The sequence below is a fragment of the Phyllobates terribilis genome, unplaced genomic scaffold (genome assembly GCF_046119375.1).
Source record: "Phyllobates terribilis strain yellow unplaced genomic scaffold, ASM4611937v1 Scaffold_2__4_contigs__length_985480577, whole genome shotgun sequence".
Taxonomy (NCBI): Eukaryota; Metazoa; Chordata; class Amphibia; order Anura; family Dendrobatidae; genus Phyllobates; species Phyllobates terribilis.
In genome coordinates this window covers 64,173,826-64,201,365 of record NW_027362762.1, presented here as the reverse complement: position 1 = coordinate 64,201,365, position 27,540 = coordinate 64,173,826, and the positions used below count along the sequence as shown (strand labels likewise).

Here is a 27,540-nt window from a genome sequence, read left to right as displayed (position 1 = left end):
GTGACGGCGGAGCCTCCAGGTAGGCAAGCAGGCAGGTAGCGGAGAAGCGCTCCCAGGTGAGCGGGCAAGAGTCTCTGGAATAGCTGGTGGTCCCAGCACGTGACAGCGGAACCCCCGGGCAGGCAAGCAGGCAGGTAGTGGAGAAGCGCTCCCAGGTGAGCGGGCAAGAGTCTGGAATAGCTGGTGGTCACAGCACGTGACAGCGGAGCCTCCGGGCAGGCAAGCAGGCAGGTAGCGGAGAAGCGCTCCCAGGTGAGCGGGCAAGCTGGTCCATAGACAGACTGACCGGAGTTGTAAGGCAGACCGTCGGACCTCAGGCAAGCAGGCAGGTAGCTGATGTGCGCTCCCAGGTGAGCGGGCAAGTTGGTCCTTAGACAGACTGACCGGAGTTGTAAGGCAGACCGTCGGACCTCAGGCAGGCAGGCAGGTAACAGGAAATCAGGCAGGATTAGGACAGCAAGCTGGCAGGAATCTGGCAGGTAACTGGCAACGGGACCTGAGGGCTGAAGCAGAGTAGAACGGTGCAACAACATTGCTCGGGCACCTCCATTTTGGAGGAGGTGCCTTATATATGGTAAAGTCCTCCGGCCATTGGCCGGGGACTCCGTAGGACGGCGCGCGCGAACCCTTTAAGAGGGAGGGAGGGCGCGCGCGCGCGCCCTAAGCACAGTGGCCGGGAAGGAGCGCGCGCTGCCAGCAGAGCGGGAGAGGGACGCCGGGCACGGAGCAGAGCGGTGAGGGGAACAGCGTCCCTGCCTAGCAGAGGGCAGGGACGCCGGCACTACAGTACCCCCCCCTTTAGGCCCCCCCTTTTTTAGGCCAGATAGAAATTTAGCTAGGATGAGAGGGGCATGGATGTTCTCCCGGGGCGCCCACGTTCTCTCCTCAGGACCAAACCCCTTCCAATCTACCAGAAAAAAGGTCTTTCCTCTTACCCTTTTGGTGGCAAGAATGTTCTCTACCTCAAACTCGTCCTCAGCAGAAACCGGAGCAGGAGGCGTACCTGTAGACTTGGAAAAAGAGTCAAGCACCACGGGTTTGAGGAGAGATACATGGAAGGAGTTAGGGATCCGTAAGTTGGCCGGGAGTTTCAATTTATAGGCCACCGGGTTGATCTGACTGATGACCTCCAGAGGACCGATGAACCGAGGCCCTAACTTGTAAGAAGGTATCTTGAGTCGAACATATTTAGATGAGAGCCAGACTTTATCTCCTGGACGAAATTGTGGAGGATCCAGGCGTTTTTTGTCAGCGTGTCTTTTCATACGCTCGGATGACAGAAGGAGTGCGGACCGGGTACTCTCCCATATGGAGGAAAATTTGCTAACGAGAGATTCCGCAGCCGGGTTGTCCACAGAGGTGGAGACAGGAAAAGGAATCCGAGGATGCTGACCAAAGACTACAAAAAACGGGGATTTGGAGGAGAATTTGCTCTCGTGATTATTATAAGAGAACTCGGCCCATGGTAGGAGATCCACCCAGTCAGAATGGTGGGCATTAACGAAGTGCCGGAGGTAACTGGTCAGGTTCTGATTGATCCGCTCCACTTGACCATTGGACTGTGGGTGGTAAGCGGAAGAGAAGTCCAGGGTGACGTCTAGTAGTTTACAAGTGGCTCTCCAGAAACGTGAGGTGAACTGTACCCCACGATCCGACACGATGTGGAGGGCAGGCCATGAAGACGGAAGATGTGGCGGATAAAGTCTTTAGCCAGCTCGGGTGCAGACGGAAGGCCTGGCAGGGGAATAAAGTGAGCCATCTTGGAAAAACGGTCAGCGACCACCCAAATGAAAGTACAACCGGCAGAGACGGGGAGATCAGTTATAAAGTCCATTGCTATATGCTGCCAGGGGGCAGCAGGTACAGGAAGCGGAAGGAGGCGTCCGGCTGGCAGATGTCTCGGGACTTTGTTGCGGGCGCAGGACACACAGGCAGAAACAAAGTCTATTATGTCCTTGTGCAGGGTAGGCCACCAATAGTGCCGGGCAATAAGCTGGAGGGTCTTTTTCTGACCGGCGTTGCCAGCTAGTTTAGACGAATGGCCCCAGTGTAGGATCTTCTCCCGATCAGGTACTGAAACAAGCGTCTTACCGGGAGGGAGACGATTTAGACTCACGGGAGCCACCTGCATTACTCTGGCGGGATCGATGATATGTTTAGGTTCTTCCTCGAGATCGGACACCAGAAAGGATCGGGACAAGGCGTCTGCTTTGACGTTTTTGTCAGCCGGACGAAAATGAAGAACAAAATCAAAGCGAGCAAAAAACAAGGACCACCGGGCTTGGCGCGGGTTAAGTCTCTGGGCATGCTGGAGGTAAGCCAAGTTCTTGTGGTCAGTGTAAATTATTACCGGATGAAGAGCCCCCTCGAGTAGGTAACGCCACTCCTCCAACGCCAGCTTGATGGCCAATAACTCTCGGTCTCCTATGGAATAGTTGCGCTCAGAAGAGGAGAAGAGTTTGGAGAAGAAGCCACAAGTTACCATTCTCCCGGAAGATGATTTTTGAGTAAGTACCGCTCCGGCTCCAGAGGAGGAGGCGTCAACTTCCAGGAAGAACTGCTTGTTGCCGTCCGGGCGATGCAGCACCGGGGCGGAAGAGAAGGCCTGTTTTAGGGAAAGAAAGGCCTCCTCTGCTTCGGGCGGCCACTCTTTGGGATTAGTACCCTTACGGGTGAGCGCGGAAATTGGGGCAGTCCGGGAAGAGAAGTGCGGGATGAAGAGGCGGTAATAGTTGGCGAAGCCCAGGAACCGTTGAATAGCCTTCAACCCCTCTGGTCGGGGCCATTTCTCGATGGCAGACAGTTTCTCAGGATCCATTTGTAGGCCGGTCTGAGAGATAATGTAGCCCAGAAACGGAAGCGAGGTCTGCTCAAAGAGGCACTTCTCATATTTAGCGTAGAGATGGTTCTGCCTGAGCCTGAGCAGGACCTGACGAACATCCCTCTGGTGAGTCTGGAGATCCGGAGAGAAGACCAAGATGTCGTCCAGGTACACCACTACGCAGGAGTAGAGAAGGTCCCGGAAGATGTCATTGACCAACTCTTGAAAGACGGCAGGAGCATTACAGAGGCCAAAGGGCATTACCAGATATTCATAGTGGCCGTCCCGGGTGTTGAATGCCGTCTTCCATTCATCCCCCTGACGGATACGAACCAGGTTGTACGCCCCACGGAGGTCCAGTTTGGTGAAGATTCTAGCCCCCCTCAGACGATCAAATAACTCCGGAATGAGTGGAAGGGGGTACTTATTCTTCACCGTGATCTGGTTAAGGCCTCTATAGTCTATACAGGGACGGAGAGAGCCGTCCTTCTTTTTGACGAAAAAGAAGCCTGCTCCCGCCGGGGAGGTAGATTTCCGGATGAATCCCCTGGCCAGATTCTCCTCAATATATTCGGACATCGACCGGGTCTCAGCAGCGGATAATGGATAAATACGCCCACGGGGAGGAGAAGTACCAGGTAACAGGTCGATAGGGCAGTCGTATGGTCTATGAGGGGGTAGTGTCTCTGCCTCCTTTTTATTAAAGACATCAGCATAAGACCAATAAGGAATCGGAAGTCCAGGTAGATTAGCTGGGGTAGGAGAAGGACGGACGGGATGAATGGGAACCAGACAGGTCTTATGGCAGCCCTGTCCCCAGCGAAGGACTTCTCCGGTCTGCCAGTCAAGAACGGGTGCATGTTTCTGGAGCCAAGGTAGGCCTAGCAAGAGGGCGTGAGAGAGTCCAGGCAGAACATGGAAGGAGATACTTTCAGAATGCAGCATTCCCACCTGCAGAGTAATGGATTCGGTGATGAGTTGGATGGGGCGTGGTAAGAGCCCCCCATCCACGGCAGCAACAGACAAGGGTACAGCCAGAGGTTTGGTGGGGATGCGGTATTTCTCTACCAGGGACTGTGAAATAAGATTCCCGGCTGCTCCAGAGTCCAGTTGGGCTAGTTCGAAATAACGGTTCTCCCCGTAGACGATTGAAACTGACAACAGCAGGGATGGAGAGGATTTATTCTTGTCTAGGTGGACCTCTCTGAGTGAACCTAGACACAGGCGTTTCCCGACCTCTCCGGGCAGGCACGGATCCGGTGCTCCTTACTGCCACAGTAGAAGCAGGTCCCCTCGGCACGGCGTAAGTCCTGACGGGTCTTGACCATCTTGGTCTGGTCGACCTGCATAGGCTCAGGAGGGTGTACCTGGTTAGAGACAGAAGGAGTGACGGGTTTCTGAAAAGTAGGAGCTAGACGTGGTAACCTCCTCTCACGGGTGACCTCTCTGGCACGCTCCTGGAACCGTAGGTCAATCCGGGTGGCAAGAGTTATTAAGTCATCGAGAGTGGTAGGAATGTCCCGACCGGCAAGTTCATCTTTAATACGGCCGGACAGACCCTCCCAGAAGACGGAAACCAGAGCGTCGTTATCCCAGGCCAGCTCCGAGGCAAGGGTACGGAACCGTATGGCATATTGGCCCACGGTGAGACTTTCCTGACGGAGGCGTAGCAACGATGATGCGGATGAGGTCTTCCGTCCGGGTTCGTTGAAGACTTTCCGGAAGGCCGTGAGAAAAGCAGGCAAGTTGGACACCAGGGGGTCTCCTCTCTCCCATAGAGGATTTAGCCAGGCCAGGGCCTCCCCGGTGAGATGGGACATGATGAATGCAATTTTGGCTCGGTCGGAGTTAAACTGGTGGGACAATAGTTCAAAGTGCAGGGTGCACTGATTTATGAAGCCCCGAGCCTGGGCTGAGTCGCCTCCGAAGCGAGGAGGTGCAGAAAGCCGAGGTCCGGGGTAGGATATCATGGTGTTAGTGGACAGCGGAGCTGCCGGATTGCGAGACATGGCACTGGCGGAGGTTGTTGGTGGAACAGTCAGAGTGTCCAGGCGAGTATTGACATTCCGCAGGTGACCCAGGATGGACTCCTGTTGGGACCTTTGACGGGACAGTTCATGACACAGGTCCGAGAGCGAGGGAGCTTGGGTGCCACCGGGTTCCATGGCCCGAGCAAACTGTAACGGGTCTGGGAGGCGGAACCTCTGGGCTACTATACAAGGGAGCGGTCCTTGTAAGGGAGCGGGTGGCGACCAGGCAGGCAGTCACAGCAGGTGACCGGGACAGTCTCTGGGTGTACGGGCAGGAGGTCACGGCAAGTGATCAGGGCAGTCTCTGGAAGAACGGGCTGGAGGTCACGGCAAGTGACCGGGGCAGTCTCTGGAAGAACGGGCTGGAGGTCACGGCAAGTGACCGGGGCAGTCTCTAGGTAAAGGGTAGGTACGACCTGTGATGGCTGAACCTCCAGGTAGGCTAGCAAGGCAGATGGAGGATGTGTGCTCCCAGGTGAGCAAGCAAGAGTCTCTGGAATAGCAGGTGGTCACAGCACGTGACGGCGGAGCCTCCAGGTAGGCAAGCAGGCAGGTAGCGGAGAAGCGCTCCCAGGTGAGCGGGCAAGAGTCTCTGGAATAGCTGGTGGTCCCAGCACGTGACAGCAGAACCCAAGGGCAGGCAAGCAGGCAGGTAGTGGAGAAGCGCTCCCAGGTGAGCGGGCAAGAGTCTGGAATAGCTGGTGGTCACAGCACGTGACAGCGGAGCCTCCGGGCAGGCAAGCAGGCAGGTAGCGGAGAAGCGCTCCCAGGTGAGCGGGCAAGCTGGTCCATAGACAGACTGACCGGAGTTGTAAGGCAGACCGTCGGACCTCAGGCAAGCAGGCAGGTAGCTGATGTGCGCTCCCAGGTGAGCGGGCAAGTTGGTCCTTAGACAGACTGACCGGAGTTGTAAGGCAGACCGTCGGAACTCAGGCAGGCAGGCAGGTAACAGGAAATCAGGCAGGATTAGGACAGCAAGCTGGCAGGAATCTGGCAGGTAACTGGCAGGTAACTGGCAACGGGACCTGAGGGCTGAAGCAGAGTAGAACGGTGCAACAACATTGCTCGGGCACCTCCATTTTGGAGGAGGTGCCTTATATATGGTAAAGTCCTCCGGCCATTGGCCGGGGACTCCTTAGGACGGCGCGCGCGGCCCCTTTAAGAGGGAGGGCGCGCGCGCGCGCCCTAAGCACAGTGGCCGGGAAGGAGCGCGCGCTGCCAGCAGAGCGGGAGAGGGACGCCGGGCACGGAGCAGAGCGGTGAGGGGAACAGCGTCCCTGCCTAGCAGAGGGCAGGGACGCCGGCACTACAGTGACCATTTCGGCCTTTTTGGACAGTGGGGCGGGTTTAATTTGATTGACGCCAGGTTCCTCCAGGTACAGGGCCTCAAACCACAAACACTGCCCCGACACATACCCATAATTGCCATCGACTCCGCACCTCTGAGCCAGGGATATTTTTCACAAGTCACCCGAGGGTTACATCTATAGGTAGGAGCCATACACTCGGAATGCATTGACTATTATGTGATGGAAGGCATGCCCTCTCCTGTGGTTCTGGGACTACCTGGCTCACGGTCCACAACCCTGTGGTAGATTGGCAGTTGCAGGAGGTGGCTAAATGGAGCGATTGTTGTCAAGGACACTGTTTGGGCGCCCGACTGGCTAGTTTGGATACTCAGCCTGTGCCTAAATACCTGTCTGACTTTGGGGATGTGTTCTCAGAGCAGGGGTGCCAGCTACTCCCTTCCCATCGTCCTTATGACTGCGCCGTTAATCTGGTTCCTGGGGCCAAGCTGCCTAAGAGCAGGCTTTGTAACATCTCTGGTCAGGAGAGGCAGGCCATGAAAGACTATATCTTGAAAAGTTTGGCTAAGGGTTATATTAGACCATCCTCATCCCCCGTTGCTGCAGGGTTTTTCTTCGTAAAGAAGAAAGACGGGGGCTTACGCCCCTGCCTAGATTTCCGCGAGCTAAATCAGATCACGGTCCGGGATCCATATCCACTCCCTCTCATCCTGGACCTATTTAATCAGATTGTGGGAGCAAAATGGTTTTCAAAACTGGATCTCAGGGGGGGATATAACCTCATTCGTATTAAAGAGGGGGACGAGTGGAAAACGGCCTTCAATACGCCTGAAGGTCACTATGAGAACCTTGTGATGCCATTTGGGTTGACAAATGCTCCCGCTGTTTTTCAGCATTTTATAAATGACATTTTTAGTCACCTGGCAGGTAGATTTGTGATGATCTATCTTGACGACATTTTAATTTATTCACCTGACCTTGAGTCACATCAGGTACATGTCAGGCAGGTCTTACGGATACTCAATAAATTATTTGTCAAACCAGAAAAATGCATGTTCTCGGTTGAGGAGATCCCTTTTCTAGGTTATATTTTATCATCCACCAGTTTTCGCATGGATCCGGCGAAAATTCGGGCGGTGCTGGATTGAGATCGTCCTGAGGATTTAAAAGCATTACAAAGGTTTTGGGGTTTCTCCAACTACTACCGCAAGTTCATCAAAAACGTTTTGGTAGTAGGTAAACCTCTTACGGATATTACCAGGAAAGGGACAGACTTTTCCAAATGGTCTAGTCCGGCCAGGGAGGCATTTAATACCTTAAAGGAGTGTTTTGCATCTGCGCCGATTCTCATACAGCCTGACGTCACTCAGCCATTCATTGTAGATCTTGACGCGTCTGAAGTGGAGGTGGGGGGCGGTTTTGTCGCAGGGTGCGTCTCCTGGTAAATGGCGTCCGTGTGCATACTTTTCTAAAAAACTGTCACCCGCTGAGAGAAATTATGACATTGGTAACAGGGAACTGTTGGCAATCAAGTGGGCTTTTTAGGAATGGCGACATATTCTGGAGGGGGAAGTTCATCCGATTATGGTAATCACGGATCATAAGAATCTGGTATATTTAGAGTCTGCAAAACGTCTAACGCCTAAGCAGGCAAGATGAGCGTTATTTAACTTTTTCGTTACATATAGGTCGAGGAACAAAAACATTAAGGCGGATGCCTTATCTCATTGTTTTCCTGGTGGTGGAGATAAATGGGAACCGGTTCTTATACTTCAAAAAGGGATGGTTATTGCATCTATATGCTCCGATCTTGAGAAGGAGACTGTTGAGGCTCAGGGGGATGCCCCTGCGGCCTGTCCTTTAGGTAAACTGTTTGTACCAGTGAATCTCCGTCTTAGAGTGCTCAGTGAACATCATGATTTGGTCTTGGCCGTAGATCCCGGTAATAAAGCCACCACAGATCTTCTTACTCTGCATTGGTGGTCAGGTGTTCATCAGGATGTTCGGGAGTATGTAGCCGCCTGCAATGTCTGTGGGCGTTCTAAGACCTCTCATACTTGTCCGTCTGGGTCTCTTCAACCATTGGCGATTCCCAGTAGACTGTGGACGCATTTATCTGTCAATTTTTATCACTGATCTACCCGTGTCGGCAGGGCATACTGTAATTTTGGTGGTAGCGGACAGATTCAGTAAGATGACACATTTCATTGCTCTACCTGCATTACCTAACACCAAGACTTTGGCACAAATTTTCATCAGAGAGATTGTGAAATTGCATGGGATCCCTAACGATATTGTTTCTGAATTTATTTCCAAATTTTGGAGGGCGTTTTGCACTCGGTTGGGGATCCATCTGTCGTTCTCTTCAGCTTTTCACCCGCAGTCCAATGGGCAAACTGAATGTGTTAACCAGAATCTTGAAACTTATCTTAGGTGTTTTGTGTCCGAGAATCAGGAGGATTGGGTTACTTACTTACGTTTAGCTGAATTTGCGGTGAATAATCGCTGTCATGAATCTACTGGTAAGACCCCTTTCTTCGGGGCATATGGGTTTCATCCTCAGTTTAACTCTTTTAATAGGACTCGTTCTTCAGGGATACCTGAAGAAGAACGGTTTTCATCTTCTATTATGTCTGTGTGGCAAGGGATTCATAACAGCCTGAGAAAGATGGGATCGAATACAAGAGTGTGGCTGATTGGAGATGTGTGGTGGATCCAGACCTGTGTGTTGGTGACTTGGTGTGGTTGTCCTGAAGGAACATTAAGTTGAAGGTTCCCTCTTGGAAACTGGGTCCCAGGTTCATCAGTCCTTATAAGATTGTGGCCATCATCAACCCTGTAGCATTCCGCCTTGTTTTGCCACCCACCTTTAGGATCCATAATGTGTTTTATCGGTCACTACTCAAAAAGAATGTTCTGTACCATCACCAGTACCGCCATCTCCGATCAATGTGGATGGAAATTTGGAATTCCAAATTTCCAAGATCATTGATTCTCTCTTAGTTTGTCGGTTGCTTCAATATCTGGTGCACTGGAAGGGTTACAGTCCTGAGGAGAGGATGTGGGTACCAGCATCTGATGTCCATGTGGCCAGGTTGATCCGGTCTTTTCACGCGGCACAACCACATAAGCCCAGTTCTGAGGTTCCGGAGGTCCCTGGTAGAAGGGGGGGTACTGTCACGGATTTACCGTGACAAAGAGGAGCCAGAAGACAGCAGCGTCTCATTCCTCTTGCTCCTGCACTCATTAGAAGCCTTTCGTCTTGATATTAAAAGGGGCGGGTTTCTTTCAGCAGTGCAGGGGTAAAACTGCTCAGTGGTGAGCTAGTGGAAGCTTACTTTCATTTAGCCTCTCAGCTGTCCAGTGTTAGCCACTCCCCTCTCCTATATATACTGGGCTCTGACTTGGAGTCATTGTCAGCCTCCTATCTAGGAAGCTGTCTGCAATGCCAAACGTGAAGATCTCCTACACGCCACTGCAGGGCAACTGTATGTCACCTCTGACACGCCCATGACACCCCGGCATCCTCTCCTTCAGAGGTATCCCGGGGAATAGGGGTGAGCTAGGGCGCCCCCTAATGTTAGTGACAAGGTAGAAGCCCATGATCCCTGGTCACCCATCAGCTGTGTCGTGACAGTCCAGTTCCCAGGTAAGGTAAGAGGTATTTTTAGAGCATATCTTTATCTGTGCTGGATTCACATCTACACTGCTCAGTAGTGCTGTGTAATATCCTCCATGCTGCTTCTTCTGAATATGAGCTACTTAGAGACAAGAGAGTCGGGATCTCTCATGTCTGTCTGCGCTGTGTATGGGAGACATCATAGCAGCTGTTCTCCACCCACCAGCTCAGAGACAACTGAAATTAGCGATAGAGGCTGCCGAGGAGAAAACCATTGAAAAATGGGGGCTATAAGTCATATAATGACCAGCATGTGCACACAAAAGACAGCTAATTCTGAAAAGTTATCTAAAATGACAAGTTTGCAATAAATTAACAGATTTTTTAAACTTTCTTCTAGTTCTAAAAAAGCAGTAAATAATTGCAGGTGTATATTAGTAATGAGAAATATAAAGAGTGAAAGGAGCATAAAGCTGCATTAATACAATACTAATGTTTGCATATATTACATGCACGCAGCCGAGAAAAGAGGATCTTTATATTCTGCTATTGAACGTGTGTCAGCAAAACAGCGCTATCTTGTTTATTGAATTAAACATAAAGCAGCCGATCAATGAACATTGCCTGAAATGTAATTGTTAAGCCATAAAACAAATGGCAGAAAGTTTTCCTTTGTTTGTTTTACTATGTCCTGGTCAAAGATTCTGTTTTTACCACGTGCCAGGAAAGTACATTGAGTCTCATCAGCTCGGGTACATCATCACTTTCTAAACGGTATCATCACTATTCCTATTATAGCAGATGTAGTAAATCTGCCATTCGAAATAGAAAATCTTGCCCTGACAATAAGTAGGTGCTTTTTAGCTATTTGGACATGATACTGTTTGCTTTAGATTTTTAGAAATAAGATTTACTAATGTAACACAATAAAAAAAAAGTTTTTTAATTGACCCTGTCCTGATGATGATCAGATGATCGCTGAGGTTGCTGCAGCCAGCCGTACATTTTTCCCACAGTGGCCACTACTGGGGAAGAGCAGTATTACAAGTCAGTCATTCAAATGAATAGAGAACTAGAGGAAGAGTTGATGTTTCTTAGCGTCTCTCCAGTAAGGTCCTAATTAAGTGCCCATATAGAAAGATTATTATCTTCATAATAATAACCAGACCATTTTTAACATGTTTTAGACCATGTTGGTTTGATAACTAAACTTTTTGTATAATTTATTTTTTTTTGCCTTTTTTCTATTAAATTCGTTTTTTTTAACATATTTTACATATATATAGTATTTTTCTTTCTTTTCTTTCTTTTATGTTATTTTTTTTTAGTGTCCACCTACTAGCCCAGGGACTCCCTAGTCAACAGACTATCTGCTATGATACTTCCTTTTTAAAGCACCGTGAGCAATGAGGGATTTCTCAGTCTCCTGTCTGCATGCAGCATTTTTCTTGACAACCCGTCAATAGGACTATGAAATACGTCAGCTGGGTCAATGCTGTGTATACAATGTCAGAATTTATTTTAAAAAAATTAAAGAAAAAATCACTTCTTTTCTTGGTGTCCCTTTGCCTTTCACATGATTTGAATGTCCCCATTATTCCAAAGTCCTATAAACCAACATGCTACAGAATTAAACCCCCTAACCGTAAAAACCTGGACATCAATGAGGAGCGTTTACGCATTATTAAACCTTTCTCGACATATGACGCACATTTACGTCTTATGTAGGCTCCCTGACTTTGATGTGGGCTCGCAAGCCGAGTCCACATCTTTCCCGGCTGATGATGACTGATTTAATCAGCCATCATCTTCCTCTAAGAGTCGCAGGTGGAGCAGAATGGAGCAATGTTAATGCACTGCTATGTATAACACAAGCAATGAGATAATGGCATCTTCAGTTCCCCTAAGGGGACTATTAAATACAGCAAACAGTAAAAAAAAAAAAAAGTTTCAAAAAATATGAAAAAGATAAACAAAATACAAAAGTTCAAAGCCTCCCCCTTTTGCCCCATGAGAACTAAAGCAATAAAAAAAATAGATATTTGGTAATGCGTTTGTAAAAGTCCGGTCTATCAAAATATAAAATAAATTAATTAAAATCGAAATGCCAGAATTATGTTTTTCATGCAGTAAAAGGCGATCAAAGCATCGTATCTACCCCATAATGGTATCAGTAAAAATGGCAGCTCAGGGCGCAAAAAATAAGCCCTCAGTCGGCCCCAAATCTCCATTATTGAAAACGCAATGGGTCTTGGAAAATGGCGAAATAAGCAAAAAATATATAGATTTTTTTAGAGATTGACAATTTGTTTTTCACCACTAAAAACGACACGTGTGGTATCTGCGTACTTGTACTGACCTGGAGAATCATATTACCACGTCACTTTTGACGTATAGCGAACATAGTACAATTAAAACAAAAAAACAAATTAACGATTGTGGATTTGCACTTTTTTTTCAATTTCAATGCACTTGTATTTTTTTTCCCCCTTTCCATTACATCACATACTACAATTAATGGTGTCATTCAAAAGTTCAACTCGTCCAGCAAAAAAACAAACCTTCACGCGGCTATGGGGACAGAGAAATAAAAAAAAGTTATGGCTCTAGGAAGAAGAGGAGGAAAAAACAAAAAAGGAAAAACGGAAATGGGAAATTTAATGAAGATCCATTAATTCACAGAAAACAGCAGCCCTCCAGAGCAAGACCCTCTAATTGCTCAATACTTTGTTTACTCATGGGAGGATCATATGAAGGGACGTCCCTTGATTAACTATATACAGTGCCTACAAGTATTATTCAACCCCCTGCAGATTTAGCTGGTTGACACATGCGGAATTAACTTGGCATTGTGACATTTGTACTGTAGATCAGCCTGGAAGTGGGAAATGCACTGCAGCAAATTTTTTTTTCTTTTTTTTTTTTTTTTTTTTTAAAACGTAAAAAGTTAATTCAGAGTGTCATTTATTATTCAACCCCTCAAACCACAAGAATTCTGTTTGGTCCCCCTAAAGTATTAAGAAGTAGTTCAGGCACCAAGAATAATGAACTTCACATGTGTGGATTAAAGATCTCTTTTGCCAGCCTTTACTGACTATTTAAGACCCTCCCCAAACTTGTGAACAGCACTCAGACATGGTCAACATGGGAAAGACAAAGGAGCATTCCAAGGCCATCAGAGACAAGATCGTGGAGAGTCACAAGGCTGGCAAGGGGTACAAAACCCTTTCCAAGGAGTTGGGCCTACCTGTCTCCACTGTTGGGAGCATCATCCGTAAGTGGAAGGCTTATGGAACTACTGTTAGCCTTCCACGGCCAGGACAGCCTTTGAAAGTGTCCTCCCGTGCCGAGGCCAGGCTTGTCCGAAGAGTCAAGGCTAACCCAAGGACAACAAGGAAGGAGCTCCGGGAAGATCTCATGGCAGTGGGGACATTAGTTTCAGTCAATACCATAAGTAACGTACTCCACCGCAATGGTCTCCGTTCCAGACGAGCCCTTAAGGTACCTTTACTTTCAAAGCGTCATGTCAAGGCTCGTCTACAGTTTGCTCATGATCACTTGGAGGACTCTGAGACAGACTGGTTCAAGGTTCTATGGTCTGATGAGACCAAGATCGAGATCTTTGGTGCCAACCACACACGTGACGTTTGGAGACTGGATGGCACTGCATACGACCCCAAGAATACCATCCCTACAGTCAAGCATGGTGGTGGCAGCATCATGCTGTGGGGCTGTTTCTCTGCCAAGGGGCCTGGCGATCTGGTCCGCATCCATGGGAAGATGGATAGCACGGCCTACCTGGAGATTTTGGCCAAGAACCTCCGCTCCTCCATCAAGGATCTTAAGATGGGTCGTAATTTCATCTTCCAGCAAGACAACGACCCAAAGCACACAGCCAAGAAAACCAAGGCCTGGTTCAATAGGGAAAAAGTCAAGGTGTTGGAGTGGCCTAGTCAGTCTCCTGACCTTAACCCAATTGAAAACTTGTGGAAGGAGCTCAAGAATAAAGTCCACATGAGACACCCAAAGAACCTAGATAACTTGGAGAAGATCTGCATGGAGGAGTGGGCCAAGATAACTCCACAGACCTGTGCCGGCCTGATCGGGTCTTATAAAAGACGATTATTAGCTGTAATTGCAAACAAGAGTTATTCCACAAAATATTAAACATAGGGGTTGTATAATAATTGACCCACACTTTTATGTTTAAAATTTAATAAAATTCAACTGAGCAACATAACTTTTTGGTTTGTAAGATTTATGCTTCTGTTCATAAAACCTACTCTCGTTTGCAGTTTGAAGGCTCTAACTTATTTGCATCTTATCAAACCAGCTAAATCTGCAGGGGGTTGAATACTACTTGTAGGCACTGTATAGCGTCATATAAACCATTTGGTTACCTTTGCTGATGATTTGCTTCTTAATTCCTCATCTTTCCTCGACAGATGATCTGTAATATATAAAATATAGTTACAAGCGGCAGCTGTATCACTTTAGGTAGTATGTCTTAGGGTTGAGCGCAGTCACATTACGGGAGATCACTTAAAGAGGCTTCATACATACAGGCAGGACATGCTCACAATTAAAATCAGACAGTCTTTAACGCTTATCATATATTTGTAGAAATATCAGAACTATGCCGTGGAGTTCCCTCAGCGTAGTGCACTAGGGAAACATCGCCCTGAACCCGTCAGACCCCTAATCATTGGAAACCATTATTATTGTGATATTCAGTATATGACTTTAAGACTTTAAAGTCCCATAGCTCTATTTATGTCGCTGAGTCACTTCTCACGGAAAAACTGTGAGTTGGAATAGTCAACGAGTCTGAGGTCAAAAGCCAGGAGGGTACATCATAAACAGAGGGAAGAGACAAAGGTGTAGTCAAGTAACGGTCTGAGGTCAAAATACCAGGAAGATAGCAGATCAGAGCAAAGGGCTTAAACATACGGATGATCAGAACGAGGTCCAAGGTCAGGCAATGAAAGATCATTAAGAAAAACACTAGGCACAGAGAAAACCAACTACACTTAGCAACGTGCCAGTGGTTTTACCATGAAGTTGATTATGTAAAGGATGTGTCACACAAGGTGTAGGAAAGACAAAGTGCAATACGAAGGGAAGGGGGAAAAGGGGGTCAAGACTCTAGGGAAAGGGGATAGTGGAGACCTCCTAGGCTGACCTACATCACCCTGTCTCCCCTACATCACCCTGTCTCCACTATCGTCCCTATATTGGTTCTGCACCAATCGAAGCACATGAACCTCGCCCTGTCTTTCCCTGGCATTTGGCCCTGGCTAGGGAGGTGAGGGGATGAGGGCTAGTCGATCCCCACTGAAAACTAAAGACAACAAGGAGGAACAAACAAGTGAAGATAGCTTAGCTTTAGTCGAGTTTAGAGAGATAAACATACATCCTCTTAGCACCAGAGAGGAAGAAGTAGTGCACTAGCTCCAAGCCTTCACAAGTGGTCACGTGAGTATCGCCGGCAATTCCCTCTAGCAAACAGCAGGTATTTAAACACCCAGGCTTGGGGTATTAATTAGCAAGAGGAAGGTAGCCGCTCGGTCCTAGAGAGACAGCTTCTAAGAAGGTGTCTGTAATGCCAAACGAAGAGATCTCCTGCAACCAACTGCAGGGTGACTGTCTGTCACTTCTGACACACCCGTGACAGGATGTTAATCACACCCCACTACATGCTAGGACCACTGGCACTTCCTATGCAGGTACAATATTATGGTGCTGCCATGATGTAGATTACATAGAAGATGTTAGACATGCCTAGTGGGTCCAAGGCAGGACTAGTCTGTGGAAAGCGATGACCTGCCAAACTAATCCTGGCCAATTGAAACAAAACACAGTATAGTAAGTGACACATCACTGGAATGAGGGTCTCCGCCCTACATCATTCTGCCCTCAGATTACATAACAAAAACCTGCTGACAGATTCCTTTTCAGAAAAGTTGCCAGTGATGATGGCTTTTGTCAAAGAAAATATGAAGCTATGCTGCTGGTGAGGGGAAGGTCCTGGGAGCCAAGAGATTAAGTAGCGGCTGCTCCAGAGATTACAGACACTCGGAAGAATGGAGGAGCTGCACTTAAGCATTGGGCCCATCGTTAGCGCGGTCACTCATGAGCCTATAGGGGTGTGGGTGAGATTCTCTGCATGCAACACTGTTGAACATATCTGAAGCACTCCAGAGCATGAGAAGAGAACATTGAAGGTAGTAGCTAGGAGATAGTCTGGTATAGAGAATATACCTGTAAGCCATGACAGGCCAGCAGCTGCTGGAGAGGTGCCAGTAACTAGTGACTTCTGGACAATTATCAGGTGATAGGGGACTGATGGCAAGCAGCATAAGCAACCATGTAAGGATGGTTCAACGGATCAGTCTAAAAGAAAGAAAAGAGAATGACCCCAGAAGTGGCCAGGGAGAGGGACATAATCATCTGATACATCCAGGAGTCGAAGTGTGGATCAGAGGTGAGCCTCCGAATATGTAGTGGTCAAGGACTGTGCCAATGAGACTAAGCGTCCCACCAGTAAATTCTGCTGTCCTGACCACCACTCTGGTAAATTTAAGTAGTTCAAAGACTATCTTCCTTCAAAATGTCATGTTTCTGACCATCTGGACGTGGGTCAATGTTGTACATGAGATGTGGCCCACTGCACTTGATGGAGTCTGGTTGAAGCCCTGATAGAGTTGACTATTGCCAAAGCCACTGCTGGATGTATGCCGTTGGTACATGCGTCATCCCTTCAGAGAGCGAAGCATGTCCTGGGCAAGGAGGGTCAAGTGCAGAATCCTTCCCACGATAGTTCTGAAGCAGGTAATGAGGAGTCCACCTATAAATTGCTGATCATGAGTCCTAGTGGGTTGGAGACCACAATCTCCCTGCATGATGTTGAGGATGAGGCCTTAAAGAAAATCTGTCATCTGAATTTCATACCCTAAAGTAATTGCATTTATGCAAAGCCACTTTAATTATCTATTTTAGAGAAAACCATTGTTGAGGTGCAGTGGGCGGGGCCTGCACTTACAGATCTCCTACCTCTCTGCCTATTCCCCGCCCACTGCCTGCCTCCTGTCGCTGATAGGTCATTGAAACATGACTAATCTGTCAGACACAGGAGGCAGGCAGCAGACATGGAATAAGGAGAGCTGTAAGTGCAAACCCCAAACGCCTCAATCCAGATGACAGGTTCTCTTTAAGAGTTCTATCGGTGGAGAAGCATCTACTCCAGGATGAGTGGAAGTGAAAGGCATCAAGGAGCTCCAGAGTTCTTAATAGGGGAGTGATATATACAGGGGTTCATGTAGCTATAGGCCATGCCTGAGAAGTGATTGCTAAAGTGAAGTGCCTCTCCGTGAGAACCAATACACCTAGTGTGCCTCTACGGATGAGAAATGATATCCTTATGTGCCCGGCTTAAAGGCTTTTACTGTATGTGGACTGCTGTTACTGGATGCATCTCTGTAAGTCAAGGAATTGAAGTGTCCCTATCATCTTTTCCACGTTATTGGAGATGTCACGGTACCTGGGCTGAGAAGGTTTTTATTATACCAACGCGTTTGGGTACTAGACTGATGCCTTTTTCAAGGTAAAAAAACAAGTAATTTTTGTTTATTTTACCTTGAAAAAGGTGCTAGTCTGGTGCCGAAATGCATTGGTGCAATAAAAACAAATTAATTTTATACCATCAAGGATTCTTCATTCCCGCAAGCTTTTTTACCTTGAACAAGGTGCCAGTCCAGTGCTGAAACGCGTTAGTATAATTTTATTATTCATTTTATACCATTGAGGACTGTTCATTCCAGCATGTGCAGTCCAGGTACCATGATCTCTCCACTAACCTGAATTGCTATCTGGAAGAATACACTCCCTTACACAATCTCCCCAGGTGAAGACTACCATCACTCTCACTATGGCTATGTTCATACATCATGGTTTTTTCAGTGTTTTTTTGATGCAGTTTTTTATGCAAATTTTCAGCTGCTTTTTGCAGTACCAGCAAAGTCTATAAGAAACCAGAATTATCTGTTCATACATCATAGCTTTTTTTCAGGATTTTGTGCCTTGCATGTTTTTTGTGGAAAATAGAGCATGTCACTTCTTTCAGCATTTTTTCAGAGGTTTTTCAGCTTTTTTTCACCTACAAGAAGTAATGGGTGCTGAAAACAGGCATCAAAAACGCATCAAAATTTGTATCAGCGTTTTTGATGGCAAAATAGAACGATGTTCTTTTTTTTCATAGAAATGTATGTGCATGCATAAATACAGACAGAAAGACAGTGGAAAAAATGCAGAAAAAACGCACCAAAAATGCATCAAAAAAAGCACAAAAACTGCAAGAAAAATCCTGAACAAAATGCCCTTGAAGATCAGATTTTGCTGCAGAAAATTGACGCCAAAAAAAACATGATGTGTGAACATAGCCATCTCTTACTTCTCTTGTGGCCTTGCCCTTTGATTAAATAGTTTCGTCATTTGTACTGTTTGGTACATTTTTAATCACTCCTATTTAGTTAACTCATTAGTCTGCGGCTGGATATTAATTTTGGCCACTAGAGGGAGCTCAAATATGTCGCCCCTCAGGGTTCAGTCGCCACAGAGGTACTGCACCTCACCCAGAGGTGTGGCATCTCCTTCTCTCAGGTAAGGATGGAGTACTGCCCGAGACCCCAACACCTGCACTCAACACTACACTACTCCAGGCCGGCTGGAAGGGCATTATGCACTTCTTCTGCTGCCCTATCCCTGGCTGGAGTGGGGGGAACCAAAAGTGAGGGGGAACCAGTAGTGGGTGTGGGTGGAGGACGTAGAAGAGGGGAGAACTTGAATAGGAGGTGTATATAAAGGGGAGCCATCTTAGAGTAGCAGGTTAGTTATGCAGTGAGAGAGAAGAGGAGAGGAGCAGAGTCTCTTCAGGAGCTCTGCTCCAGAGTGGGGCTTGTAAGAGAGGCCCAGGAGTGAGAGGGAAGTCAGGGAGGAGAGCTCCAGGAACAGAAGGGATCCCAGGGGGTACGGGGAGTGCAGGACGGCACCCGTACGCCCAAATCTTCCAAGTGTCAGAGGGATCAGGCTGTAAGAAGGGAACCGGTCCCTGGGCTAGCCGAGTTACTCCAGGTCTCGGCTGGAAAACCAGAGGCTTCTGCACTTTCAAGGTGCAGTTGCCACAACCGCACCTAAGCCACCGTGAAGGGCACCAAGTTAGGTCCAGGAACTCCAAGTTGCCCAGAGAGATCTCAGGGTACCTGATTGGGACTTTGTGTGGCGGGGCGCTTCTCAGGAGGGAGAAGACCCAGCGCGGGAAGTCGGCTAAGGAAGGAACATAAAGAAAGGGGGTCCCGTTAAGTACTTCTGATATACTTGAGGGAGTGCTGAACCCCTGCCTGGCAAACGCAGTGCGACGTGGGAGTCTGACACCTGGACAGTGTACCTGGGAACCTAAAAAGAACTGTGAGTAAACTCGGATGACTGCACTCCACTGTCTCTGTTAGTTAGTTCCACCACGCTACCGCACCTGCACTACAACACCCAGCATTACCATCTGCAACAACCCTGCCCCGGGGGCCCGCTCCGCCTGTGGGGAGCAGAAAACATCCCAGCTGCCATCCCATCACCCCCGGAGGTCAGCAGCAGCGCCGGTACACATTACCGGGAACCACAGGTGGCGTCACGAGACAAAACTGTTAACAAACCCCCTTTTAAAGAGTGACCCCAGGGTACGGGCCCGGGAGCCGACTGCCGTGACATCCCACAGAAAGTCAAGGCCCGGGTACCGAGTTTCTCCCATACCCCCTCTGGGCGAGTCACAAAGTCCTACTGCATACAGCTTTCTTATTGAGCTCAATGTGTAAACAGTATTCACTAAGCTATTAAGCTCCCTCTAGTGGTGACAGCAAGCAGCTAGGATACTTATGTCTCTGTAGGGAATCAGGAGCATGTAAACATGTAAACATCGGAGATCTGATTCTTAAAAATATATATTGGAAAATTAATAAAATACAAAATCAAGTGTTTCTTGAATTTTTCTTTTAGTTGGTATCATCCAACTGAGTATAAAATTAACTTGGTTTTTCCACTTCAATTCTCTAATGCATAAAACCTGAAAAAACAAGCTGTTATAAAAAGAATTATCCACCTCTGCCATATAATAACCTACAGTGCATTTTTCTGTATTGAGCTTATCCTGTAATATTCATTGATTTTGTCTATTTAAATCAGTTAGGACGGAGGAAAAACACATTGCACTATTGAATGGAAAATGCATCCTGCTAATAAAGGAAGAAAAAAAAATCATTTCAAATGTCATAAAATTGCAATTTAAATCTCTCAGTATGATACATCGCTATAATGTGATAGAATTAAAATGCAATTTTGTCCGTGGTTAAATAATTTGTCCTCTTAAGATCCCGCTGTAATTGTTTAACCGGTACTTACAAGCATTCTGTGGTGGCTGTGACTTTGGAGTGGTCATGGCTTTTAATACACGGACTGATCCCTGCAAGATAAAAATTGGTATTAGAATACAAAAAATTACTTTTAAAGGGGAAGCATCATCATATAATAATCAGTTGTACTGCTGGATACTCAGATAAGAAAGGTGGCTCACACTATGCACAGATGTTGCTCTGTATGAAGCTTCTCTGTGTCGCCCTGGTCTCAGGGTAAAATGCTATACTGTAACATTTTTTGACCTTTCCTTTTATTGACTCTGTCTTTGCAGCTGCCAGAAAGCATGCACAAGCTATTGCACTCTCAATTCAGATAGAAGAAAGTGTGTTTCTCCAATATGGTGGTCTAGACCATGATAGTGGTGGGATTCATCAAAAATAGTTATAAGGCCTTTGGTGAATCTGGGAATAGGGGTGTTCCTTCTCAACTCTAACTCACCAAAGTAGTAGTAGAAGTAGTGCTGTTGCTTTAAAAGCATTCAGCAACTACTAGAAGTAACACAAGCACATGAGACAGGAAGTGTTGTGCTCCAGAAGCATACAGCAACTAGAGGGGTTAACACAGTCACAGGAGACAGGGAGTGTTTTAGCAAAGCCCCAGGGGGATTGTGGGGAAGTTGTGTGCACTGTATCTCACAGAAGCGCCCCTGCAAATGAAAAGGATTCAAGTCAGGAGTGAAGCTAAGAACAGGTGAGGTAGAGTTCCTGAACTAACTTTGCAGAGTATTGTCAGGCAGAAAGATAAGGACTGCAAGAAATGGTGTCACAGGGATCATCTCCCTCAGCAACCCCCCCCCTCCATCTCACTGTGCTGTAAAGAAGGCTGTGGTCATTAATGTGCCTTTACATTAGAACTGTGCTGTCCTGTACAACTGAGAAGACTGTGAACTGTTGTGCTGCTAAGGAAACTGTACGGTTTGTCACTGGAGCCTGTTGCTCATAAGACTTAACTTGTACTGGCTGTGCGGCTTCCTATTAAATGCTACTGTTCTACCTTTTATGAGGACTCTTGTCAAGTGTGTCTGGTCAGCAAGTGAAACAACCTACGTGTCTGTGCCTGACGGTCAATACCCCTGTGTGCCTGAGAGAAGCTGCAGCACATGGTCTATAGTCGCCCTGAGTAACGGTTCCCTCAGGATTCCAAAGAATTCATGTAACCTATCTCGCTCCCATGTGAACCTAGCGGTGTGCGTGTAACACTTCACATCCAGTAGGACCACAAGCACCCAAGCTATTGCCCTTATTTCTGACTTATAATCAAGTATCAAACCTGATACTACAACTAAAACTTCCCCTGGTAGTTCTCATATTAAACTCTGTCTGGTATTGACCCAACGCTTTCCTCATCTACTTGTCCACTCTGTTCTTCAACCCTGCTAGACTGCATAATCACTATCAACCAGTAATGATTCCAGGAATCCAATCTTCCATCATGGTGTTACAGGTGAAGAATGGAAGTTTGACTAGGTGCCTTGGTTTAGAAAGTTTCAAAGTGGTAATTAAATAAAAGTTAGTGAGTCAAAAAGTAATGTATCATGCAAAGTCATTGGTAGTGTTGAGCCACCCCCGTAGTGTTCGAGTTCGGTTCGGTTCGTCGAACACCCGTGTGTTCGCCGAACTGTTCGTCGAACTGTTCGTCGAACACCTTCGAACACCGTTAAAACCAATGGCAGGCAAACAAAAACACATAGAAACACATAGAAAACACCTTCAAAGGTGTCCAAAAGCTGACAAACTGCTCAGAAGACACAACTAACACATGGAAAAGTGACAAGTGCATATAGTCATGCGAAAAGAAAAGAGGTGGAGGAGTAAAAGGAGGGGGAGACACAGATATAGGCATGTCATGCCCTTCTAAAATCCAAAAAGTGAGAAGCCGACACGTTCAGTCCGCTCCTGCCCGTGCCACCTCCGTGTCGCCGGGTTTGTGCCAGAGCCGCGGTGAACCCTGACGGCCAGCCCCCCTCTCCCAATACTGGTGCCTGTCCGCTGGTGGGTCGAGCGAGCCCCCCGGTGGTGGAGGCAGCTCTAAGCTTTTTAATTTAAATTGTCTCTCTAATTTGAATAAATACACTTTAAATCCATTTACAAGGATCTATTGGAGGGCAAGTCTCATGCCAGCAACCGAGTAATTCCAGCTCCAGTAGCGTCCACTAAAGCTGCTGCAGTTAAAAAGCTTTTATAAGGATCGAGCTCGGCTGTCCACCGCAAGGCATCCTACTGCCAGTCCGAGCCCCTATGCCTTGGGGTGCCTCCTGATGCTCTTCACTGAGTATCCCGTGGTCCCGAAGCATTTCCTTTGAAAAAATGAAGTGTCCAAACTACAGGTGGTGTAGCTTGCTTAACAGCCGGGATAATCCGCTGACTAGCAGACACTGCAACTAGGCACAAAGTATTTCCTGGGCTAGATGCAGTTAAAAATTTGTAATTAGATACTCTCGTTGGATGCTGAGAAAGCATTCCATAGAGTCTCCTGGCACGCCATATATGATTCTCTTAAAAAGCTTGGGGTAGGGGTCTAGGGGACCCTTTTATAGCCAAAATCACGGCCCTATATCGCAATACGTCACCTAGGCTGAAGATAAATGGAACTGTAGCACCCCGAGGGCTCGGTTGCTACAGAGGTATTGCACCTCACCCAGAGGTGTGATATCTCACTCTCAGGTAAGGATGTAGTGTGGATCAGGACCCGACACCTGCATGCATTACACCACATTGCCGTGGGGCAGGGCGACCAATATGCCCCTGAGATGGGCACGACAGTCCCTGTCCCTGGCTGGAGTGGGGGGAGGGAACACTGAGGAAGGGGAACCCTGTAGTGCAGGAGCAGGGAGGAAGCAGTTCCTGGGTGCATTGAGAAGGGAGTATAAAAGGTGGGCACCATCTTAGTTCAGTGCAGAGAAGTCTGAGCAGAAGTGGCAGGGAGCAGGGGCTCTGCATGAGCTCTGCTCCGGAGGCGGGCCTAGTAACAGAGGCCCAGGCCTGGAAGAGGGAGAAGGAAGGAAGAGGAGCGGAGAAGGCTCCAGGAACGAGGAACGAAGGGATCTCAGGGGTGCGGACGGGCGAGTCGCCACCGCACGCCCGAATCCACCTGCGTGGAGGGGTCAGGCCAAAGGGGGACACCGGTCCCCGAAACTAGTGGAGGCAGGAAACGACCCTCAGCTAGAAACAGGAGGCTGTGACATTTTATGTGGCGCAGCCCCTCGCTACACCCGCTAGGAAGGCACCACATAGGGTCAGGGAAACTGGCGCCAAGTTTACCATGAGGAGGCCCGAGGCAGCCGGACAGAAGGGTTGGTAAGAAAGGCCAGACAAAGGACACACAAAGGGGGTCCTGTGAAGCACTCCAAAGTTATCTGGGAGTTGTCTGAGCCCCTCACCTGGTGAGCACAGTACGACGTGGGCAGCCGTTACCTGCAGACGTGGTCTGGATAATAAGAACTGTGAGTAAAGGCCCTGGACTGCATCACTGACTCCGTGTCATTACTGCTGCTGCCCTGCACCATCACCCCCATCCTCCACATACACTGCCCTGAGGCTATACTCCTCCCATGGGGAGTTATGCTACGCTCTGCTGCACCCACAACACCAGCCTCAGCGGTCTGCCCTGGAGCGGCGGTTCACTCTGACCGCAATCCACGGGTGGCATAGTCGGACATTTAAACATCAAAACCACATAAATAGTTCCGCCACTGGTTTGACCGCCCTGAGCCACGGAACCGGGTTGCCGCCACGGAGACTACAACCACCAGCATCCACCAAAAAGGGTCCGGCTCCGGGTGTCCCAAGGCCCAGGGGGCGCGTCAGAACATTTTCATCACCTTTCACAATCACCAATGGGACAAGGCAGGGATGTTCTCTGTCCACTCTCTTATACATCCTAGTGACGGAGCACCTGCTCTCATCAATTCGCTATAACCCCAATATTAGGTGGATTGAGGTGGGAGGCACCGAGTACAAGTGCTCGCTATTTGCTGATGATGTCCTAGTATATATCACTCAATCACATATATCCATCCATGCTGTTATGGCTGAAATAGATCACTTTGTTACATGGTCAAATTTTAAAATCAATGCAGCGAAGTCTGAGGCCCTCGATGTCTCCCTCCCCAAATCCATATAGGATTCCATCCAGTCCAACTTTCCCTTTGCCTGGCCCTCACAGGGTATCAAATACTTAGGAATTCCTATTCATAGAGACCTCTCCCATCTATGTTATCTTAATTTTGGGCCCTTTATTGAACAATTCCATACAGACCACGGTTGGCAAGTTAGAACTGTAAGATTCACTACGTGAACCACTGGTGTTTTGTGGAAAAGCACATGTACACTGTGTTCCAAATTATTATGCAAAAAGTGTTTAGGAGTGATAAGGGAAGAATTTGTTTGTTTGTCAGTTAAACTCATTGATGGTGATGTGTGTCAGGGCTCTTTATATCACTGTAAGCAATTGCAGACACCTGTGCTAATTAGTTTAGCAGGTGTGTCCAATGAAAGGCAAGACTACTTAAGAAGGCTGTCTCACATTATTAAGCAGCCTACATTTTCTGCCAAAATGGGAAACAAAAAGGATGTGTCGGCTCCTGAGAAGCAACAAATTGTGGAGTGTTTAGGTCAAGGCATGACTACAATCAACATTGTGCGATGATCAGGATGAAGTGTCTTGGCAATCAAGAAGTATGTAGCTGATTCACAGTACACACGTGTGCGTGCTGATAAGGGCAAATTGAGGACTCTTTCCTACAGGCAATTACGTCAGGTTGAAAGAGCAGCGGCAAAAAAGTCTTGTCATAGCAGCAGACAAGTTTTTGAAGCTGCTTGTGCCTCCAACGTCCCCCGAACAACAAGATGCAGGGTCCTTCAGAGGTTTGCAGCTGTGCATACGCCATCCTGTCGACCTCCTCTATCCACTTCACACAAGCAGAAACGGCTCCAGTGGGCCAAACATTACATGAAGACTGATTTCAAAACTGTTTTGTTCACGGATGAGTGCCGTGCAGCGCTCGATGGTCCAGATGGATGGAGTGGAGGATGGCTGGTTGATGGACACCCCACGCAAACACGGCTACAGCGCCAACAAGGAGGAGGTGGAGTAATGTTTTGGGCTGGAATCATGGGGAGAGAGATTGTCGGCCCCTTTAGGATCCCTGAAGGCGCTAAAGATGAACTCCATAATGTATGTGGATTTTCTCAAACAGCACTTCCTGCCATGGTTCAAGAAGAAGAACCGTGTATTTCACAGCAAGATCATTTTTCTGCATGATAATGCACCATCTCATGCTGCACATAAAACATCTGCATCTCTGGCTGATATGGGCATAAAAGGGGACAAACTTATGGTGTGACACCCATGCTCCCCTGACCTCTACCCCATTCAGAACCTTTGGAGCATCATTAAAAGGAGTGTCTATGATGGCGGGAGGCAGTTCACATCTAAGCAACAGCTCTGGGAGGGTATTCTGTCCTCATGCAAAACAATTGAAGCAGAAACCATCCAAAACCTGACAAATTCAATGGACGAGAGAGTTCAGAAGCTCCTTTCGAACAAGGGGTCCTATGTGAAAATGTAACATCACCTAGAATAAAGTTTTGAGTTGAAAACTGTTTGATTTCAGTTTCTAACAACCTGCTAATGCTTATAATTTCAAAAATGACCATTTTTTTGGTCTTTATTAAAATGAAAAGGTTGATCGAAAGGTTTGGGGGATCTAAGAGTGTGGCAACCCAGTAGTCATGATTACTTCGAATTCTGACAATATGCGGGTCATGCTGCAGGTAGTGCAGCAAGAAGGCACTTATGTGTCTTGCGCATCTCGGAGCCCCAAAATTATTTTCCGGGCTAGATGCAGCTAAAAATTATTATTCATTTTAAATCTGGCGAAGCTTTAGTATAGATGGCCTAATAGGATCAGTGCTGCACACTGCTACAAAGCCCAAATTATTTTCCAGTCAAGATACAGATAAACATGATTAGTAATTTTAAATCTGGTGGAGCTTATTATAGATGGCCTAATAGAATCAGTGCTGCACACTGCTACAAAGCCCAAATTATTTTCCAGCCAAGATACAGATAAACATGATTAGTAATTTGAAAGCTTAAAACGGTTGGTAGGGTGATTTTAACCAATCATCAAGCTTTTACTCTCCCCAGGATGACACAGGGGTAGAAAAGTCGTTTCAGATCCATGATTTGTTCATCTTTATGAACGTGAGTCTGTCTACATTATCAGTGGAGAGCCGCGTGCGCTTATCTGTCAGCACACCACCAGCAGCGCTGAACACTAGTGTTGAGCCACCCCCGTAGTGTTCGAGTTCGGTTCGGTTCATCGAACACCCGTGTGTTCGCCGAACTGTTCATCGAACTGTTCGTCGAACACCTTCGAACACCGTTAAAACCAATGGCAGGCAAACAAAAACACATAGAAACACATAGAAAACACCTTCAAAGGTGTCCAAAAGCTGACAAACTGCTCAGAAGACACAACTAACACATGGAAAAGTGACAATTACATATAGTCATGCGAAAAGAAAAGAGGTGGAGGAGTAAAAGGAGGGGGAGACACAGATATAAGCATGTCATGCCCTTCTAAAATCCAAAAAGTGAGAAGCCGACACGTTCAGTCCGCTCCTGCCCGTGCCACCTCCGTGTCGCTGGGTTTGTGCCAGAGCCGCGGTGAACCCTGACGGCCAGCCCCCCTCTCCCAATACTGGTGCCTGTCCGCTGGTGGGTCGAGCGAGCCCCCCTGTGGTGGAGGCAGCTCTAAGCTTTTTAATTTAAATTGTCTCTCTAATTTGAATAAATACACTTTAAATCCATTTACAAGGATCTATTGGAGGGCAAGTCTCATGCCAGCAGCCGCGTAATTCCAGCTCCAGTAGCGTCCACTAAAGCTGCTGCAGTTAAAAAGCTTTTATAAGGATCGAGCTCGGCTGTCCACCGCAAGGCATCCTACTGCCAGTCCGAGCCCCTATGCCTTGGGGTGCCTCCTGATGCTCTTCACTGAGTATCCCGTGGTCCCGAAGCATTTCCTTTGAAAAAATGAAGTGTCCAAACTACAGGTGGTGTAGCTTGCTTAACAGCCGGGATAATCCGCTGACTAGCAGACACTGCTACTAGGCACAAAGTATTTCCTGGGCTAGATGCAGTTAAAAATTTGTAATTAGATACTCTCGTTGGATGCTGAGAAAGCATTCCATAGAGTCTCCTGGCACGCCATATATGATTCTCTTAAAAAGCTTGGGGTAGGGGTCTAGGGGACCCTTTTATAGCCAAAATCACGGCCCTGTATCGCAATACGTCACC

The 27,540-nt window shown here is 47.5% G+C and overlaps 1 protein-coding gene across 3 annotated transcripts in view; it reads right to left on the bottom strand.

The window, feature by feature from the left end:
- Positions 1–27,540, bottom strand: part of LOC141192795 (cyclic nucleotide-binding domain-containing protein 2-like) — a 478,066-nt gene that overhangs the window by 125,720 nt on the left and 324,806 nt on the right. For all 3 annotated transcript variants that reach the window (XM_073662059.1, XM_073662058.1, XM_073662056.1), the window contains 2 exons: positions 20,224–20,284; positions 14,178–14,227 (listed from right to left, as the gene is read on the bottom strand). In XM_073662059.1, the coding sequence (XP_073518160.1) occupies positions 14,178–14,227; positions 20,224–20,284 (111 nt within the window). The remainder of the gene's footprint in view (positions 1–14,177; positions 14,228–20,223; positions 20,285–27,540) is intronic.